At 48.1% G+C, this 20108-nt stretch overlaps 4 protein-coding genes across 4 annotated transcripts; 1 reads left to right on the top strand and 3 right to left on the bottom strand.

Moving 5' to 3' along the window:
• Positions 1-2265: 2265 nt before the first annotated feature.
• EJ05DRAFT_59127 (uncharacterized protein) lies at positions 2266-3690 on the top strand. The gene has a single exon (XM_033749783.1). It carries the CDS (start codon positions 2313-2315, stop codon positions 3615-3617), a length of 1305 nt encoding a protein of 434 aa, XP_033599666.1. The 5' UTR covers positions 2266-2312; the 3' UTR covers positions 3618-3690.
• On the bottom strand, positions 3573-5707 carry EJ05DRAFT_477429 (uncharacterized protein). Its single transcript, XM_033744251.1, has one exon. The coding sequence runs from the start codon at positions 5491-5493 to the stop codon at positions 3763-3765; it is 1731 nt and encodes a 576-aa protein (XP_033599665.1). The 5' UTR covers positions 5494-5707; the 3' UTR covers positions 3573-3762.
• Positions 5708-5813: 106 nt separating this feature from the next.
• On the bottom strand, positions 5814-7550 carry EJ05DRAFT_59137 (S-adenosyl-L-methionine-dependent methyltransferase). The gene has a single exon (XM_033749784.1). It carries the CDS (start codon positions 7459-7461, stop codon positions 6202-6204), a length of 1260 nt encoding a protein of 419 aa, XP_033599664.1. The 5' UTR covers positions 7462-7550; the 3' UTR covers positions 5814-6201.
• A 2744-nt stretch (positions 7551-10294) lies between these two features.
• On the bottom strand, positions 10295-12599 carry EJ05DRAFT_501744 (uncharacterized protein; the record flags this gene model as incomplete). Its single annotated transcript, XM_033747151.1, has 4 exons — positions 10295-11898; positions 11955-12147; positions 12194-12241; positions 12300-12599. The coding sequence occupies 4 exons, from the start codon at positions 12597-12599 to the stop codon at positions 10295-10297; spliced, it is 2145 nt and encodes a 714-aa protein (XP_033599663.1).
• Between the last annotated feature and the right edge of the window lie 7509 nt (positions 12600-20108).

Below are 20108 nucleotides of genomic sequence, written 5' to 3'. Positions count from 1 at the left end.
GAGACACAAAGACTCAGAGAAGTATGAAAGACATGAAGGGGCGTATACAACATGAAAGAGCTGAAAAATAAGAACCAGTTTCATTCTGAAACCGTCAGTCCAAGTGTAAGCCATGGAATGTCAGAATAATGTAGACTAACACGATCTGGAGAAGTACACAGAGTCGGAGTCTTACACTGACACCAGCTTGTTCTGCAGGGAAGAATGAAAGAAAGACATAAATCGTTTACACAGCACTGAACAGTAAAGTATAAGCATGGATGACCAGTTCATTCTACACGGACGCATGAACAGAAGTAAGCATGCACACATTACGAACAGCACAAATCAAAGACAGACGACCAAGGCATATTGTATCGTAGCACTACACCGACAGTATTTCATTCTACAGAGACAAATGAATGACAGAACGAATACAAACGCAAAGTAATTCCGAGCTCCGCACATTTCTGGTTGGGACGCACAATGTCGAAATCCTAATGCGCACAGTTTCGAAGTCCCAAGGTATCAAGCTATTATACGAAGACGAACGGATCGCGCAAAGCATGTAAACACCACTGAACAACACAGCATTAAGAAATACCTGATACTCAGAGAAACATCACATATGTAGAATGTTACACTGTAAAATCACTACACGGTAAAAAGCATTACACGGTAGAATACATTCATTGTAGTGAGAATCACGCAGTAAGCCAACCCCAACAATGAACTTACCCTCAAAAAACCTGACTCAAAAGAAAGAAAGAAAGAACCTCTTCCTCTAAACTCACTTAAACCTAGTATTACAGTTTCCTCAAGACACACTTTCCATCCTCGACACTTCCTCTTCCGACGAGCAACGAAAGACCGACATATGCATAAGATACAAAGGCACGGAACGATCATACGTCCGATAATAACGTCAAAAATCCCTACAGAACAGCCATACACGAAGTTTCTGAAACGAGGTCTAAGGATGAATGACGAAAGGAATGAAAAGAGCATACGATATAAATGCGCAAAAAAACATTGAGACGTGCATGGTATCGCTCATAACGTGAGACAGGGAACGCCTGTACAGCGGGTAAAAGCTGCGCGAGAGATATCACGCGAGAGAAAAGGAAACGAAAAGGGAATATGATAGGCGGATAATATGGAATAGACAGTGCTGTCTAGATTGGTCAGACACTGGCATGATCATGGCGTGGCTGAAAGAACTCAGGGATGTATAGAGGAATCGAGATCCTGACCAGCAGTGATGAGACAGAATAAGAGAAGGACGTCTAGAGAATGTCTTGATGATATGGAGTCAAGTGGAGAAATGTGAAGAGGAGTGAAAAGATGAGTTCAAGGGAATATATGCTCAAGAGGCTTATGAGCACAGAGAAACACAATACGTTCAAAGACTTATGAGCAAGCAGAAGGCACGAAAGTGATGGAGCACAGGGCAGAACAGTGAAAAGGCGTCAAATGAGCGGGAAAGAGATACAAGACACAGAGTATGCGCAGGGTCATGAGGAAGATGATGGACATAACGTAAAGGATATGAAAGAGGCAGGAAGAAAACTGGGGAATGAAGAGAATAATATAGTTCATCATCAAATGTATCATGTAGCAAGACAAATACAAACCAACCAATGAATCAAAGCACGACAGTATTTACGTACAGAGAGCAGGGGATTTAGGATGAAGCACGGATTCATTATCACAAAAGGAGATACAGTATCTGGAAAACAGATATAGAGGAGTCGTCTATCACACACAGTCCAAGAATGAAACAGTGCATTTCCAAGGAGCATGCATTCATGCAATTCTCAGCGTTGAGGACAATTGAATATCTATAGGGCCGGAAGCACACAGGAAAGCGAGAGCGAGGACAGAAAGAGACGTATAACAAAGGCTTAGCAGACCATACATGGGGTTGAGAACATGGAGTGCGCAGAATGTACCTAGTCACAGTGGCGCGGCATATACGGGGAAGGCATATAACTGGACGTGTGGAGATGCAGTAAAGTCATAGATGAGCAATGAATGAAAGCCTCTGGGTATACCCTGACTTTGATTGTTGAAGCTGACTGTCCAGACGAAACCGCATTCTTTCAGCCGGTCTGAGGTTTGGAAGTCTGAAAGAAGCGCGTCTTGTGAGATGTTCGCGATATATGCGTAGAGACGTCGCCATGTTGTATAATATACCCGGTCGCGAAGACTGCACTATTCCGTATCGGGACAAAATAGTCTCCGGCCCAAGCTCCCAACTTTTTTCCAAAACACACTGGCATTCCCCGGATCCTTCTGCAGCATGCAGAGCATTCCATCTCACAATCACAGTCATGGCGTCTTTACGCATATCCATATCTAAATCCACCGCAAGCACAACATCACGTCTTCCTACCGCACATCAACCATGCAAACGCCTCCTCCACAGCACACCCGCAGCGCACATCCGCCTGCGGCCATCCACGCGCCAACGCCCCTCGAAACCAACACCACACCTCGACGACGAGGGCAACCCACATCCAGAAGATGTATACCCAGACCGCATGAACATGCCAGTCATCAACATCTACGAGCAGCCCGAGGACCAATCAACGGCACCCCAACTCATCGACCGCATCACGTCATGGGACGAGCTGCGACAAAAGCGGCAGCAGGCGCAGACCGAAGAACAGATGAGCCAACAGACGATGCGCGCCATGGAGCGCAAGTGGCTGGGCAAGAGCAGCGAGTTGTCCGAGGAGGCTATGATTCCGATCCGGACGCGAATTGCGACGGCGGAGGGGGATGCGCGGCATAGGGCGGCAATGGCGGCGTTGAAGGTGCGTGTGGAGGGCGTGCCGGATGAGAAGGATGTGAGGGTGGAGAGATTGAATATGCGGCTGCGGCTAGCGTATGTAGGGGCGAATGCGGTGGTGCAGAGGGAGTTGTGGAAGGCGTATCTTCTGGCGAGGGAGGTGCCGGGGGTATTGAGGGCGATCCCGGAACCCGCATGGGATATCATTTACTACAGTCAGGCGAGTCTACCGGAGAAGTATCCTGGGAAGGAGAGGATTATGGGTTTGCTGGAGGCGGATTTAAAGAGTGTGGGTCATGTCGGGCCGCCAACTCCAGGGTTGTTGGATTCGAGAGGCGAGGAGGAGGATGATGATGGTGATGATGACGTGGAGCTCGACAGAGGTGAAGACGAAGATGAGTATAATGAGGAGGACTTGGACGGTCTCAGCAAGGAAGAGATGGTGAAAAAGCTCCAGACAGCGCTTGAGAAAAGCGCAAGCGGGTCTGTGGAGGGAAATGATGAGCTCACCAAACTGCTCAACGGCAATGAAGATGAAGACGCTGAAGATGAAGACTGGGATGAAGACGAGGACATAGACAGCAAGCTGGCTGACGCGCACCGGCCCACAGAGATCATGACCCAAGAGCAAATGGAGCAAAGAATAAAAGATCACAACCTGGAAGACGTGTCAATCGAGAGCATGTTCGATAGCCTGACCGATGACCAACTCAAAGCCTTTCTCGAAGACCCACGCTTGAAAGAACATCTCGGAGAGGAGGCCTTTGAAGAGCTCACAGCAGCAATGCAAGGCAAGAACATCGACACGGACCCTGATTATATCGACATCCGAAAGAACAATTAGCGGTGCTCAAATGGGCTTCCCCTGTATATATTTCGAGCCCCTGTAACACAACCCGTCCCGGCTGCGTGGTGCTCCGCATGCCGCTATGTATCATATACCACCACCACCCGATGTACAATTCCACACCAGATCATCAGATATACCGCTACGAGATCATCGTCCGAAATATCCGGATCTTCTGCCGGAGCCTCGCAAACACAACCCACGCCAACCCAGCCGGCTCTTGCACATGGACTACATACCACCATGGCCAGGGGTCCGCCCTTTCGAAACCTTCGTCCCGCATTGTCAACATCGCCCTCACCACATCTACACACTCCTCAAGAACTTCCCCAGCGCCCCTCTTGCCGGCCATAGCCTGCATGACCATCGCCCCGAGCACCGATACCATCCTTACATAACTCGTCCGCAGTCCCGTCGTCGTCGTCGTTCGCCCAACTCTCACTATCGCATCGCCCCTCTCATTTTGTTCTGCCGTCGCCGCCCCTGTCGCTGTTGCTGCAATCTCTGCATACACCCTCGCGAGCGCCTTCCCCGCATACTCATCGCTCATCAGCAGCGCCATGCTCCCATGCACACTCGCATCGCACCCCAGCACCATCACCCTCGTCTCCTCGCCGCACTCCGTCGGCACACTGCAGGCCGCAAACGTGATACTGACATGCAGCGCGCCAGCATGCGTCTGGTAGCGCGCGAACTGCTGTGTGAAGTGCAGCATGCTAGGGTACAGCGGCGCGGAGGGCGGAAGCGTCGTCAGGAGGTGGGCGTGCGACAAGGAGGGTTGCGAGGCGACAAAGGCGCGCACCCGGCCGTTGAGCACGAGTGCGCTAGCGACGAGCCGTGGGCCGGGCGAATCCTCCCGCAGTAGCCAGGGCGAGTGCTCGCAGATGGGTAGTGTGGCGACCGCGTTGTAGGCCGCGTTGCGCTGGTCCATGGACACTGTGATGATTTCAGTTGCGGATGAGGCGTCGCAGCTGGGACGTCGCGGTGGAGTTATTTTCCCACCGCTGCTGCCGCTGCTGCTGCCACCGCGAGTGTGCGTGAGCATGAGCGGGCTGTTCGTTGGTGTGCGCTGCAGCTCGACAGCGCGATGAACTTTCTCGAGAACGAAGCGCATGGCGGGTGGGACTTTGGCCAGCGTGCGGTGGACGTCGTCGCGGCTGTGCATGAGCATGGCCAGGGGCGCGCGCACAGGCATGTGCAGAGCGTTTACAAAGTCTGCGAAAGCGACGGGACTGCGCGACAGGGCGGCCATATCGTCGGTCGGACATATACAGCGCTTTCCTGCGTCGAGTACAGCGGATCGGGCGCGTTGGAGGCTTTTGAAGGGGGCAGATTTACTGCTAATGCTGCTGCTGCCCGTCTGTTCGCAAGGGATCCAGAGGTCGAGGGTCTCGTGCTGCATGACGGCGACAATGTCTGCGGCGTAGAGCTCCTCGGTCGAGGGGCCTTTCATGGCGGTCTGCACGGCTGGGTGCGTGAGGCGGCCGAATCTGCCAAAGCGGACGGCCTTCGATATGGTTTTTCGGTCTTGAGGTCGTAGGGGGGTACTGAGGCGGTAGAAGCGTGTGTATGCGTTGCTGAGGCGGGCAGGCGAGACAAGGGGGATGGTCTCGTAGTCGACTCCTATCACTGTATGTCCATGGCTTTGGAGGAGGCGTGCAAGAGATAGCGCGACTGGGCTGCCGGCACCTGAGAGCAAAATACGGGATGGAGTGCCATGGTTTGGAGAAGCCTGTTGTTCGATCCTGGAAGTTCGAACTGAGGAGAAAGCGTCAACGACCGAGAAGAAAAGGGCAAAGCTGAATGTCCAGGGAAGCAGTATCAGCGCAGCCAGAATCGCCGTGACATCCTGGAGGAGATCAAACGAAGGCATCCTGAGACTTGGCGGCGCGATCTGCGAGTCGGAGATAATGCGTGTTCAGGTGGGGGTGAAGATAGGAAGGACTACGTCAGAGTGTCACGCTCCATAGTAGTACATTGCTGTATATACGCTGAGACAGGACAGAATCGAATGGCTCTGTGGTTGGACTCAATGTTCTGTGGAAGAAAGTGATTGTTGACGAGATATTAAAGAGTGAAATGGAAGAAGAACGAGGAGGTTGGGATGTGCTTCCATCCATCATGAATGCTCCAATACTTGATTTCATTGGCCACTTGTCCGATCTTGGTTAGCGCGTATCTGCCTGTCCAAGGTATAAGTACGGATCGGCGCTAAGGAGCTGAAAAGACACTACATTAGTATATCTTTGATGCACCTTCAGATGAGTCACTAACATAACAGGAATACTACTGTGTCTGTCGCTTTCAAAATCTCTGTGTACACGCTGTAATGCTCTTGCACGAGAGCTCGCAGCCTGTCTATGAACAGACCCTTTGCTACAAGCGTGACGAGATCGGACAATAAATTCTTTGAAGCGAAACAAACATTGTCAATATATTGCCATTCTTCCATCTATGCGTCGCTGACGACACGTCTGTTGTAACAAATGGAAACATTGAACTCCTATATACGGACCTGATAGCCGTGGACTAGCCATATGCAAACAGAAACCCCCAAAATCATAACCCCGAGTATCAGTATCTACGCCCTCGCAGCCACCCTGTACAGATCGACCATGCTCGACTGTGCATTCTTGTCCAAGCCATCCATATAGCTATCCACTCTCGGCAACCCGCCTCGCGGCGACGGGCATCGCGAGCCCTGCACCAGCGACGCACTGAGCGGGAAATTCGTGCCGATCAGCAGCCGCTCGATGTTCGCGTCTTGCGACTGTCCACGTGAGAATGTTGCGGCGTAGTATCCGGCGTTGCGGAACGCCTCCATCCAGAACTGCGTGGGCTGCAGCGCGTAGCCGGCGCCGCACCACCAGCTGTCCAGCAGTCCGAATACGAGGTCATACCACTCGATGGACGTGGTGATTTCGGAGCACAGCGTGAAGCCGTGTGGGGAGAGCATGCTGCGCATTTGCTGGAGGGTTCTTGTCCGGTCGGTCATGGCGTGCGAGAGGTTTGTGCCGATGATGATGTCGTATTTGTGCTGGAGGTCGGAGGGGATGGCGTGGTCGAGGTGTAGGTGCTCGAAGAACATGTTGCTGTTGGTGTGCTGGTATTTTGCTTGGGCTTTGGCGAGCATCTTCGACGATGGGTCGCTGAAGGTGTAGTGGTACTTGACGCCAGAGCGGGCGAGAGTGTCCAACATACGATCGGTACAGTGGCCAGTCTCGGCACCAATCTCGAGGATCTCCAGAGTGGCCGTCGATTGACTGTCGTAGCTTTGAAGAGTGCTTGCAACGAATGTGACGAGCTGGTCCTTCATCGTGCTGGCCAGGGGAGAGCTGTATTCGAACGCCTCGACAATGTTCTGCGCCTCTTCCGATCCGAACAGCAGCTCCTCCGGGTCCTCGAGTCCTCGCATACACTTTGCGAGCTTGGGGCCAGTAAGTTGAAGGAGTCGGAGCTCAGCTGCATAGTTTGGATACTCGCGCAGGAGCTTCTCGTGAAGCTCCGAGGAAGGACGGGCATGTGCCGACGAAGCAGTGCGCACCATCACCCCAGCAGTGCTGCGACGAATGAGCCCGTTGCTCTCAACGATGTCCCATAGACGCGTCCTGATCTTGAGAAATCGGGGAAGAACTACGAAGTTGGGGACTCGTTCGCCAGAGCCGAAGAATCGCAGATCGACACCGAGGTCTCGGAATGCTTCTAGGATGTATGCCATGACGAGCCTGTCAAGCTTTGTCGATAAGAACTTTGTGTAGTCATTGAGGCCGGCGTTTCGGGCAGTGTGGTCGAAGGACGCTGCATATGACTCGAGACCTGCTTCGATGTCGAACTGGTCCATTTTGAGTTGGGTGAATTAGGAATTAGTTGGTATAGAAGGATATAAAGCAGGAATCAAGACGCGAAACAGACACAGGTTGTACCGAGATATTAAAGATTTCAAGAGGACTTGAGGATATCTCTCTGCCAGACAGAGACACGGGCATATTATATACATACTCGAGTTGCGCATGTCCCCCTTCAGTACCCACTCAGGGTAGCAGTGTACCTCACCAGCGTGTCAGCACCAGGCGAGCAAGCTGAACCACTTGTGAAGTGAAGCGTGAAGCATGCGGGAATTGTCTCAATAGCAACATGTGTCATCCAACATTTCATATTAAAAATAGCAGAGTAATCCAAATCGCGAGGGCCAAAAGCAGAAAAAAGCAGATCTAGTGTCGCAGCGATCACCGGCGCACGACCGTCACGGCCGCAGTCTGACTGATAAGCCTCGACAACGGCACCGCTCATCACTGCCATTCATAGATGGATTATTGGAGTCTGCGAAGGTAGTCAAGCTCGGAACACCGGCGTCGCGATGAGAGAGATGCGATGGATAGAATAATGGATTTATCCATGTTGCACGCAGGGCCGCGCCCGCGCCACTGGGGCTGAAACGCTGAAACCCAGCCTGTCTACCCACACACACGCGGGCCCGATCCGGCCGAACCGTCGCGTCGCCTTCGGCCCCCTGGATTTTGACTCGCTTTATCCAACGAGAACTGCCACAAGCTGTACTGCTTACGAGATTTCGACATGAGACGGCTGAGTATAAAATCGCGCACCTTCGATCTCTACCTATTACATCTATCAGTAGCGCCGGTGGCGCCGTGCGTAATCACACCTTATACCGTGCATTCTTTCTAGCCAGTGGCTTACATTCGTGATTCGGCTTGCTGGCGACTAGTTTTGTGGCTCTTTGGTCTTGGTCGAACCTTGGAAATGAGAGATGGAAGCAGGAAATTGGCGTTGTGTGTAGGGGTAGAAATGGTGTTCTTGGAGATTGGTATATTATTTTTAAGCTGTTGAGTAGAACAGATATACTGTGGTTTTAACTAGGTATAACGACTTGTGGGTTTCAGGTGTAGTAGAATCGCTATAGGTGCTAATGGGTATATAATTTATGAGCCATTCTCTATAATGAATATACTATGGCCCTAGTTAAGTTTAGTATTCTAGAGATCTTAGGTGTGGGGAAATAGAGAGACATAGAGATAGCTATTAAATTCTATAGGTCTCTACCGGAAAAGAATCCGGGTAGTCGTAGAACTGTATGTGAATCGCGAGTTACCAACTATAATAGATATACCCTATGTCAAGATCATTGACACGTCAAGTTGAATTGGTCATAAAGTATGCCATTTTCTATCTACGTGTCCGGTCGGTTGTATTTATACACCCGACCGGTTCGCTACTACCTACAGTAATTATACATAATGTATGCTACTACTGTAGCTGTAACACCCTAGCTATAGTATAGTATAAGATTCCACGGGTATTATGTTTAGTAGAAGAGAGATTCTCGTAGATGAGTAGCTACTTAACGAGCTACTAACTATAGTACATAAACCATAACTATAATTAAGTATAGTATAATAGAGATATCTTTCTAAACGGAAGAGAGCTAATCGTAGATACGTATTCGATTTATAAGATTTCTAGTCTAAGAATTATACTATAACTTTCATTAGCTATACCACTTTAGAGGGTTTACACCTAGTAGAATATAGCTACTCGCTAATAGATATAGGATTTACGGCCTATTAACTAGAGGAAACTTACTATAGCTATATATAGATTAAATAATTTAGAGCTATTACTATTTATAGAATAGTAATACTCGTTAATAGATATATAATTACTAAACTATTAGCTTTAATAGAGATAATATATTCTCCCTTAGACATGTATTCTTCGTAGCTCCCGGGATAATATAATAGAGGTATATATAGATTAGTTTATAAGTAGTAAGTTAAGAACTATAATAGATCTACTATAGTTATAGTATAATATTATATATTAGATACTTTTAGTATAGTAGAACTTTAGTTTTTATAGAGATTTATATTATATCTATAATAATCTATAATATAGATCTTTAGTATTTATATATATCTAATTATTTCTAGAGCTATTAAGTTAGTAGATCTTTAAAACTTAGCTATAGATATATTAGATTTTAGATTTTAGAAGGACTCTATCTACTATACTAAGTAGTTTATATATAAAGAATAAGAGCTAAAATCTAATAGAATTCTATTATAGTACTAGTAATACTAAGTAAATAGACTATAAAGCTTATAGAACCTTAGTTTATTTTAAGTTATAGATAAAATTTAGTACTAAAGTTATCTAGAATAGGTATTATCTCTATTCTCTATAGCTAAACCTACTTCTTCAAGAAGGCTTATTATAGTATAGTATACTTAAGTCTTGTTTTCATAAGCTATATAGCGCAAGAAATCGTAATATATTGGTTTGGATATCTAGAAATCAAGCTCGACTATGAATTTAAGTCGCTATTAGTACTACTCTATATCGCTATATAGATGTCTTTAGAGAGGTTTGGTCTACTTAACGGCATTATTCTACTAGAATCATAAGCCTCATTTCTAGTAGAACTTCGTGATTGCTAGAATCATAGGCGAACAATGGCTTCTCTAGCGCGGCGAATCCACTTGGTTCTACTCCGAGTGCAAGATAAACGACATGTGAAATCCATGATAACGTGCATTGGTGTCTACTATGAATGAAAATACACATCTCTTTAACCCGAGACGAATGCAAAACCCCCTCCTCCCCTCCCCATTCCCCACACCTTTAGGCAAGGCCCATCCCCTATCTCTCCTCCCCCCTTACTCCTCCGCTGTACTCCCACCCCTCGACCTTCTCCATCTCGCTACACGCGCACGATGGTTGCGGAGCTGCTCCTCCACCGGAGGCACAATACCACGACCCCTCTGCACCCGCTCCCCCGGCTCCAAGCCAAACAAACGGCTCCGAACGGAGCGCTCAGTCGGCACGCCGGTGCTTGACCGACGGCGGTGGCTACCACGGCTCGGAAACGGAGCAGGAGCGCCGGAGCGCGCGGGAGGGGAGACCTGCGTCGGGCCCATCTGGGAGGCCGGGTTTGGGAAGCGCTGCGAGGGCAGATCTTGGTTGTTCCCGGGCAGGTACCCAAAGCTGGTGGGGTCTGGGAAGGGGAATGGCTGCATCTGCTGCTGCTGCTGCTGCGCCTGGCCACGTGCTGCGAGGAGATTGCCCAAACGCGCCCTTGTGTCAGCGCGGACGTGTTGCAGGAGCAGCCTGCGCTTGTGGTTCAGTCTGATGGCGTTCAAAAACATGCTGAGGCGGTCATGGTAGTGCTTGTAGACGTTTATCCATTGCTCTGTCTCATGGGCGTTGAGCGGGTGTGCGGACTCCAGTTTCTCGAGTAGGTTCGTGATCTGCGTCGATACGCTGTCGTATTTGTCGAAGAAGCTGAAGTCTTGCTGCTCTTCTCTGAGGATATCTTGGGGTCTGCCATCGGGGCCAGGGGCACCGCTCAGCAGGCTCTCGATCTCGGCATATGAAGACTCGTTTGGTCTTCTGCTCTGAATCCGGTGGAGGCATTTGATTTGCCTTATGAGGACGTTGCCTATCTCAATCTCGTGGTTTCTACGCACAGTGAACTGCATCCATTCTTCTGCGATGTTATGGCGTGGTGGCATGTCCGGAGTTGGGATTGCACCCATCGCTTGTTGTATCTGAAGAATGTTTTCAGGGAGCAGCTGTAGGTTTGCTGTTGCTTGTTGACCAAAGTTAGCAGTAGGCATTCTCTGCGTGCCAACGACTGTGTGAGCTGGCTGATTTGGTCCTTGGAATGTCTGTCTGTTGCTGGGGAACGGCATATATTGCTGTTCAGTCTGTAATGGCATGCCACCAAGGCTCTCATGTCCTGCGAAGGGTCTCTGAAGAGCAGGATTTGGTATTCCGAAGGCAGTGTGGGATTGGCTCTGAGCCGTCGTGTTGCCTCGACCATGTGGGAGAGGTGCGGGATTCTGAACATTCAAGGCAGCTATACGACGACGCTCTGCAGTACGCTTGGCTGCTTCGTCAGATTCCAAGAGAGACAACATCGCCTCCTTGGACATCGGTTTTAGAGATTTCTGTCCGCCAGCTGTAGCTTTGTTCCGTACGTTCTGTGTGCTATTCGGCTGAGGGACTGTCTGATCGGCAGTTTCAAGGCTCTTATTGACATCAGGGACAGCAGGTGGTAGAGTAGAGCTGCTTGGAGCACTCTGGATGTTATAATCTGGAAGTTGGAACTCGTCTATCCCAGGCTGCTCTCTGTCATAGTCGATGTATCCGATATCGCCGGGTGTATTCTGGGAGGTAGATCTGGCCCCTGTCTCCAAGACTGGGTCCATGCCAGTGAAGCTCATGCCGTCTAGATCAATCATGCCGTGATCAGCAAGATCTAAGCCTCAATTAGTCTTTGTATACCTAATGTTATTCGGTTGCAAAGTTAGATACCTTGCCTAGGACTGCTATGCCCCGCCAGAGGAACACCTCCTGTATCGACATTGTCGTAGTCATCAAAGTTCATCCATTGACTGTAATCAAAATCATCTTCCATGTCGAACGACGTTACATCTGCGGCCGCGGTAGGAACTTGGCCTTGCGGAGGTGAAATGTGACGATTGTTCTCGTCGTTGATGTTCATTGTCTGGATAGGAGTCAGTAGTAGCTATGGGCAGAAAGGATCACCTTACATTGGAAGGATCGTCGTTGTTAGAGTTATACCAGAAAGCCTCAGGCTGCTTTGTACAATATTAGTATCAGCGAAGGGCTTTAAGGTTAGATATCTTTGACACTCACCTGCTCTCCAAAGCTATTATCCATCTCGTTGAAGGTGCCTAAGATCTGTCTCAGGTTAAAGAGGTTATTCAGGGATTCAAGGAGCGGCTCATACCTGGAAGAAGTATTCTTTCTTGTGTTCTTCATTCGCCTCCGTAGCAAGTCTGTCAAGGGCTTTGGTATGTTATGGAGTACTGGTTGGGGTTGTGATGGGGATCCTAGATATGCTGGATCTCTCGATTTCCGGTAGACTGCGGTGTTCTGACAGGCGAAGCTTTCAGCGGGAGTGTCAGGAATGATAACGGCACTAAGATGTCTCATAAGAGAGCTTTCAGGGCTGTACGAAGAAAATCAAGATAGTAGCTTGGTGTGTGAGTGTGTGGGAAGGATTAGAAGGAAGAGAAAGCCAAGATAGAGGAAATAGAATCGAGCACAGGCTCCAAAAGTCGCGTGAATGCTGTCTCGTGTCGCTGGCAATTGTTATTCTGCTTGATGTGGCCTAGTGCGTTGCATTAGGAAGGGCATGGGACAGTCTCTGCGCTGTAAGTGAAGAACTGGAACAGATCTTTGAGGCGCTGGAAGTCAATCAGCGAATATCTACAGTTCTTGGGACTGCAAATATGGGCCAAGCGGCGCGGAGGATGCTCAGACAGATGGACTGTGTCAAAATTGGATTTTTTATTAAGTAGATAGACCTAGTCAGATAAATATGGAGGTGCATTCGATGTGATGTGATCGTGGAGAACTTCACGCTTCTGCCTCGTGCCCATGGGCATATATTTCTACGGAACTATCCTATAGACTGGCTCCAGTTCATCGTCATGGAAGATGTGCGAATGGAGGGCAGTTATTAGGTTTGTAGCATGTGGAGGTGACTCCGGAGGACAAAGAGCTCTAGATGAGACACTGCAAGGTTGTCTCCGTTGAATATTCTACTTTAACCTATGACGATGATTACGCGTCGGTACAGTCATGAACAGGCCAAGACACAATGTGATGAACGTTTATTCAGACATGTGAAATGATAGATAGTCAAAGAAACTGCTGGGAAAGCACTGTAGGAGCCCTTCTAAAGTGTTGAATGCTTTCAAAAGATACAAGAGGATCCACCTGTACTTCGTCAGAGTCGAACTGTCGGCCAGAAATGCCAAAAAAATGTGTTACTCTCTTTGATTAAGCGTGTCATCCTTAGTGCAGGGGCCATGCTAATCTTCTCTGTAGTGTTTCAAATTGACCAAGTGCCCAAAGGCGAAGAAGCTCCAATTTAGAGAATACATATTGTGCGGTTTAGACGTTAGTCTGATGAAGACAAACACCTAAACCCCCAACCTGAGGCAAACACTCCTTCCCCACAACTGGAACTCACCCACTAGTGTAAAAAGAATCATAATCCATGAACTAATGAACGAAAAAGTCTTCTGCTCCTTCGCAAAGTCGAACTTGCAACAAAAATGCCAAAAAAATGTGTTACTCTCTTTGATTAAGCGTGTCATCCTTAGTGCAGGGGCCATGCTAATCTTCTCTGTAGTGTTACGAATTGACCAAATGCCCGAAGGCGAAGATAGTTGGAAATAATGGTGTAATATACCACGACCTAGAAGTTTGCACCTGCCCTTGCCATGGCATTCCACTGACACAACCCTGACCAGCATTCCTGTACTAACCCGCCACTCGCAACAAGCAACTTCATCAACACGTACGTTATCACCACGGTAAGAACCATATCGAGCCTAACAGAGCTTTGAAGTTGCTCATTGTTATTTCAAGAGACACAGTCGCCATTGTTGCTTGCCCCTACGCGCTGACATTCTCGCACAACGCTCTGTCAGTACCGAAGTGTGTATGTGGATTCAGTGCATTAACATCCTCAAGCTTACATAGTTACGAACAGACAGATACCACACCCGCCGGACCCATCAGGCCACATAATGAAAGCGAGAGAAGAGCTCACCGCCAACATGGGCCGTGGAGTGTACGACTCCACGGGTACCCCGAAGCCACCAACTTCTCCTGCTCCTTCTCTACCATCGCCACAACAGTGATGGACGCCCACAATGCATGATTTCAAAGAAAACGGGAGACTGAATACATAAGAGAGAACATCAGATACCAATATACACAGTTACATTAAGCTCCGAAGAAACAATGCCGATCGGTCACTCTCGCGATTAACTAATCTATACTATCTGTTTTTGTAACTAACTAACAGCGAGGTACTGACATCTACTAGCACTCTATCACAAATGCCCACTACCTAGTAAGACTTCCAGCGAATAAGCGACACAGTGGAATCGTCAGAAAATGCAGAGACAAGGAGAAACGTACTCTCAAAGGGGTCAACATACCGTTACTGACGCTATCTAACACACACAGCCACCTTGAATGGTAGCACATCGTATGTCGAATATATCTATCAGACGGGACTGGATGCGAATTTGGAGTTCCGTACACGTCGAAAAGAGGTGAGCAACCAATAAGAGAACAGCTCTCCACCCGATAGCCATAGCTTTTGACTGACGGGCTGTGTATAAGCCACCAGACATAGGGAAATGAGAAAGTTCGGTTTCAAACACGAGACCTACCACATTCAGCAGAACGATCCCACCCCTCACACAAACCCGGCATTCGGAGTTTCAAGGCGCAATTACGATCTCTTACACGCTCATGCGCGACTCAGACTCGGTATAAAAGTCAATGCCCGCGAGATCTTGCTTCCTATTAGCACACAGTGATCTCGATAGCTAACAGAACGTATAAAGAATCCCCATGATCATCATTCCTGTCAGGATGCTCGATAAGCCCCTAGTTTCCGCCGAGACTGTTCCACAAGTCAGTCAAGTTTCAGATACACCAAAGAGTCTAGTGCCGCTCAAGCTGCGCAGATATATCAAGTAAAAGATACAGCATACCAATCAGAGGTTCGGTCCAATGACTCCCAAAACCAAGAAGCTATACAGTGCACGTTTCGAGGGGATAACAAGCCCAAAACTGGTCCCTATTAATGACACAGAAGTTAGCCAAGAATTTGAAAAGGTGGTTATCTGTTGGAATCACCTCTACGGGGTGTAAAAAGAACATAGTACACTGAATCTAGAAGGACAACAGCCGGCCATCAACCAAAAAATCAGCGACATGATCCAGTGATGAAATGTTTCACGATACACCGTTCACAAGGGGCTTTGAATGGCACAGACACTCAAAGAGCGGTTTATCGAAGGATAACGCAAAGAGTCGTCAAAGAGCCATAGTTTCTACTTTCTACCCTGTGCACAAGGTATTCAAACCATCACCAGCTTACTATGTTCATGACTTGTCTTACATTCACAGCCGCATTCACTCTTACAGCATCTAAGCAGACGAAGGAGCTCAAACGATAAAGAAAGGACAGTACGATGTGTCCAGCATACTCGCAAAATAATCCTGGAAGCACGACTTTCCAGGAGCGATAGAAAGATCCAGATATAATATGAAGATGAATGGTAGAAAAGAGCAAAATGGGAGAGAAGGTGGCGTTTAGGATACTCAAGGACTACATAAGAAGACTTGGGGATTGTTTTAGGGTTTCAGGAGTTTATGGGACAAGACCAAGAGCAATTTCATTCTAGAGCAGATCGAGACGACAGCGTGGTCAAGTGGTTCAAGAAAGAAAAGTGGCGTTAGTCATATCATATTTATGACATGGATAGGGGAGGCAGAGAATGGAAAGACGAACAGTCATGAAGGGTGGCATGTGCTGATAAGGGTCAGAACTGAGATCAGTCGCGTAATCAAGGGCGTGTTCGTTTGCTAGGCATTCGATAGACTGCGCGGGATTCGATAGAGAAGGGAGCGGAAGAAGAGAAAGAGAAATAGACGATAGAGTATGATTGATAGACTTCTGGATATGACGATGTGAAGAGAATAGCGCGCATTTCATACTCAGAGATACAACAACAAAGACATATACGCAAGACAAAGTCTTCACCATACGATCGTTTGGGCAAGACCATATGAAAGTATCATAGACACTGAAAGCCAACAGCGCGATGCACGTCTATAACCGAGAAGAAGACAAACAAGTTCTGACAGATCAACAAGCTACTCTGCACGCTCGGTAGGTGAGGCTGAATGGCTTGTACCGGTATGTACACAGCATCTTGACTGCAAGTTGGCTCCCACGTTTGGTTTGGCAAGCCCGAAAGGGGTCTGTATGGACTTAGCGAAGTGACGCATAATTCGGCTCTTATAGTTTAAGATCAAATCTGTGTTGTCATGCATCCTTTGTCGTTCGTAGTGCTGCTCGTAGTGACGCCATGTCTAGTCTTGACATTCCTAGAATCAATATTAATAAGTGTCTAGCTCACACTTTCACTGGGAGGTCGGAGACGACATCAGTCTATGACTGCAGCAAGTATGCCGTGTCTGTGGCTGCTGTTGATCTGACCTTTGTTCACAAAGTAAGGAGTAAGGTTGATCTTGATAGATCAGCCGCTGAGGATTTGAATTGTTTCACAAGTGACCTGGAAGATGTTCGGAATAGCATATATTAGTTGATATTATAGGGTACCACGCATTCCATATTGCATCTAGGCACATATTATAAGAGTCACTTGTGAAGAAGACATGCTGGCAGATATTGAGACTCCTGAGGCTCAATATCTTGCATAAACCTGCAAGTAGTTGACTATCAATCACTGTGAATGACATATTAAGTGAGGCGTAAAGCTCACTGCCCGACACATGTAATTCCCAGGGGACTCGATTCGATCATAGCATTGGAGGCTAGTCAGCGAACTTAGAGGACTGATTATGTACAGGAAGAAACCACCCCTAACGAAATCTTCGAGAACTCATCCTTGAATATGTCACAATCTTGGTTTTTTTTTTCACCTCGGGAGCCACTTTCGCAAAGCTTTCATTAGACGCAGATTTTCACATAGACCTTGCACTATTGTTACTTCCAGCTATCAAACTATGATCTAACCTGCTCTGCATCTTACACTGCCCGACCTTTAATTTTCGTTAATAGTTTCGATTTCACACGGCTCGCTTGTTTAGCCGTTGTGCCTTGCCTTGAGGTGTTCTTGAAGTATTATGGATATATGTACTACTACTGCGATGAAAACTTCCCTACCGCAATAGGTTGAGTCTGAGATAGACCGAAATACTCACCTTCACAATGGCATGCAGCGTACATGCGTATAGTGGAAGTCAACATTGTGCATGATTAAGGAGAGTAGCGCCAGGGCTAGAGGTCAGCCGAAGTTATTGATGGAAACGTGATCCCCCATTAAGCAAGCGTACCTGATAGCTTCAGAAATGACGCCTTTTCTATGGTATTGTAGTGACATTTGCTATGGAATTGACCGAGCTGGAAACTCACGTAGACGTTGGCACTCACCACTTGTGCTCGTAGCCTTCAGTGATGAGCTACTGGGGATATATGTTTCTTTGTTGAATATCGCAGTGCGCTGTCATCGTCGCTGCTGACTCTTGCCTAGTGGCTGTGTATTGTCCTCTGCCATGATGGAGGCTGCGCTGCCCCTGCAGAGTCCTGCGAAGTTTCCCTCCCGTGCCTGCCGCTACACCACCCCCTGACTTCCTCTTCACTGGGCTTGCTCGACTTCAGCCTCATCTTCATCAGAACCATCACCACGTCCACCACCAGCATCACGAGCCGTAGAACACTCTGAAGTCTCACTGCATCGAGCCTCTGGATCTCTTGCATCCTCTCTTTACTCTCAATGTGGACAAGCCAAGCAGCAGCGGCAATAAGGCGCTCGCCGAGACAACCAATCGTTCAACCACGCAACCGTCTTGAGGCAAGAAAGGTCATCTGCAGCTTGGCTCTCGACCTATCGATACCACTGCAAATATGTTGCAGTGGAGGAGCATACTTCGCAAGTCCTTGCATCGCAAGATCGAAAGCAAGAGGCATGCTGGCAAGGTGCTTCGGGAATTGTGCGAAAGCCTTTGGGTAGTCTTTTCGCCGGATCAATTCTGGTCTGTATCGGTACTTTCCGGAGAATTACACATCCTGAATCACTCAATCACCTGTGGGAATAAGGTAGGTGATCTTCTGATCGTTTCAAATAGCGCTCTCCTTACGACGTCATTTCTTACGAATGATAAATCGTCGAAGGATGGAAGCTGCTTGTGGTCCTTGCTCTTAAATTTTGCTACCTGCTCCGCGCTCTCTAGCTTGAGACATTCTTCTGGGTACTCAAGCTTGATCGAAGTCGCGTTCCGTCTGCTTTGTTCCTAGTTCCTCCTTTTTTTTCCGAACCATCCTCGTCTTCGCGAGCTGTTCCCCCATTGCGTCAGCCGCACGCAGCCGTCAGAGCGCGTCGGTCTTCTGCATGTTCTTTTCTTTGCACTTGTATTGTCACTTCGATGATACCGCAGCCAATTGAGCGCGACCATCTCTTCTTGTATCCCAATATCCCACTGGCCCCTTTGCAGCCGATTGAGCGCGATCGTGCCAGCTGTGTGGCTCCATTTCATCCACCCATGCTTGATTGTATGTTCTCTGCGTACAACTGACGCGGGTATGATGTTCAGACTCTGTTGACGTCGTTGAGTTGCTGTGCTATCAGTCTCGATGCGGCTTGCGGACTCTTTGGCGACCTTGTAGGCGATTTTGACGGGGAATCGCATATTTTGACACCAGCGAAGCTATTGCATCGAAACTGAAAGGAGGTGCATCGACACTATTGTGCATGACGAGAAGGCGGCCTATGATCTCTCCGAAATATCGTCCCCAAGTTGTGTCATCGGAACAAAGCCCGATTCATGATTCTGCTCAAGTAGAAAAAGCCTTCGACTCCAAATCAGTCTCTAATGTATCTTCTCCGGCTTTCTAGTATGTCATTTTCTATGCAGGGCTCGGTGAGAATAAGCCCTAAAATGAGTCAGACGCGATCCGCCAACATTGAAACAACATTAAGGAAGTCTCCAAATATTGTCTGACTGGCGCGTCCAGCAACTCTGGAGGCTTTCAGGACTCGGAACCAGATGCACTCACTCTCAATTCCACGTGGTTGCTCAATGGTGCCTCCGTAAAGAGGTTCGAGCATTCCAGCTCTGTTTCGTGATGATTGGTGTAGCGCGTTGCGAATCCGACCTGCAATGCAGGTAAAAGATGATCGAGGCACTGCAGACTCAATCGAAACTGCCAAGCGATCCGATCCATGGATTTGACGACATGAAGCTGTATGCTGGAGAGAGTAATACCAAGGCAGAGGCCCTCAAAGCTTCATTAGAGTGAGGCAGACGTTCTTCAACATCTGGATATTTATTTGCATCCGTTCGCTATACCTGTTCACGCCGAAGGAACTTATTAAAGTAGTTTCTCCTCACTCTTAGCTTTTCCTGAAATCGAAACGACGTGATGCAAGGGCAGCGCGTTCAAAACGTCACTTTCGGATAGACAGAGCCAGTACACCTTTGAGAGGTAGCACAAAGTCTGTCTCATGACGTGAATATGTCTTTGTTTGATGAAAGGGTAAGATGGGCCAAAGAGAGATGATGAACAGCTTGAACTTGGGAGTGGTGGATTGTGGTTGCCGATGAAGGAAACGAAATAGATTAAGAAGATGAAGCCCGCACAAAGCTGGTGTAAGGTATGAAGTCCAAAATCTGCCCACTCCGTCAACAGCCCGCAATCTGGAAATCACCAAATTTGGGATGCATAATGCACATATTTTCTATGTCCTACATTGATAATGGAGCGCGATCTCGGATTATACGAATTTCTACGAATATTTTGATTAGTCAAGCGAATGACTTCATTATTACTGCCACTTTGGCATTATGGAACACGGAATACACGGCACAATCGGATCCAGTCTT

This window comes from Pseudovirgaria hyperparasitica (assembly GCF_010093815.1).
Source record: "Pseudovirgaria hyperparasitica strain CBS 121739 unplaced genomic scaffold EJ05scaffold_10, whole genome shotgun sequence".
NCBI lineage: Eukaryota > Fungi > Ascomycota > Dothideomycetes > Acrospermales > Acrospermaceae > Pseudovirgaria > Pseudovirgaria hyperparasitica.
Note: the sequence above shows the minus strand (reverse complement) of the source record. Positions and strands in the feature narration are given on the sequence as shown.

Coding starts and splice junctions, on each gene's coding strand:
- EJ05DRAFT_59127 (XM_033749783.1), top strand. CDS start 2,313: ATGGCGTCTTTACGCATATCCATATCTAAATCCACCGCAAGCACAACA.
- EJ05DRAFT_477429 (XM_033744251.1), bottom strand. CDS start 5,493: ATGCCTTCGTTTGATCTCCTCCAGGATGTCACGGCGATTCTGGCTGCG.
- EJ05DRAFT_59137 (XM_033749784.1), bottom strand. CDS start 7,461: ATGGACCAGTTCGACATCGAAGCAGGTCTCGAGTCATATGCAGCGTCC.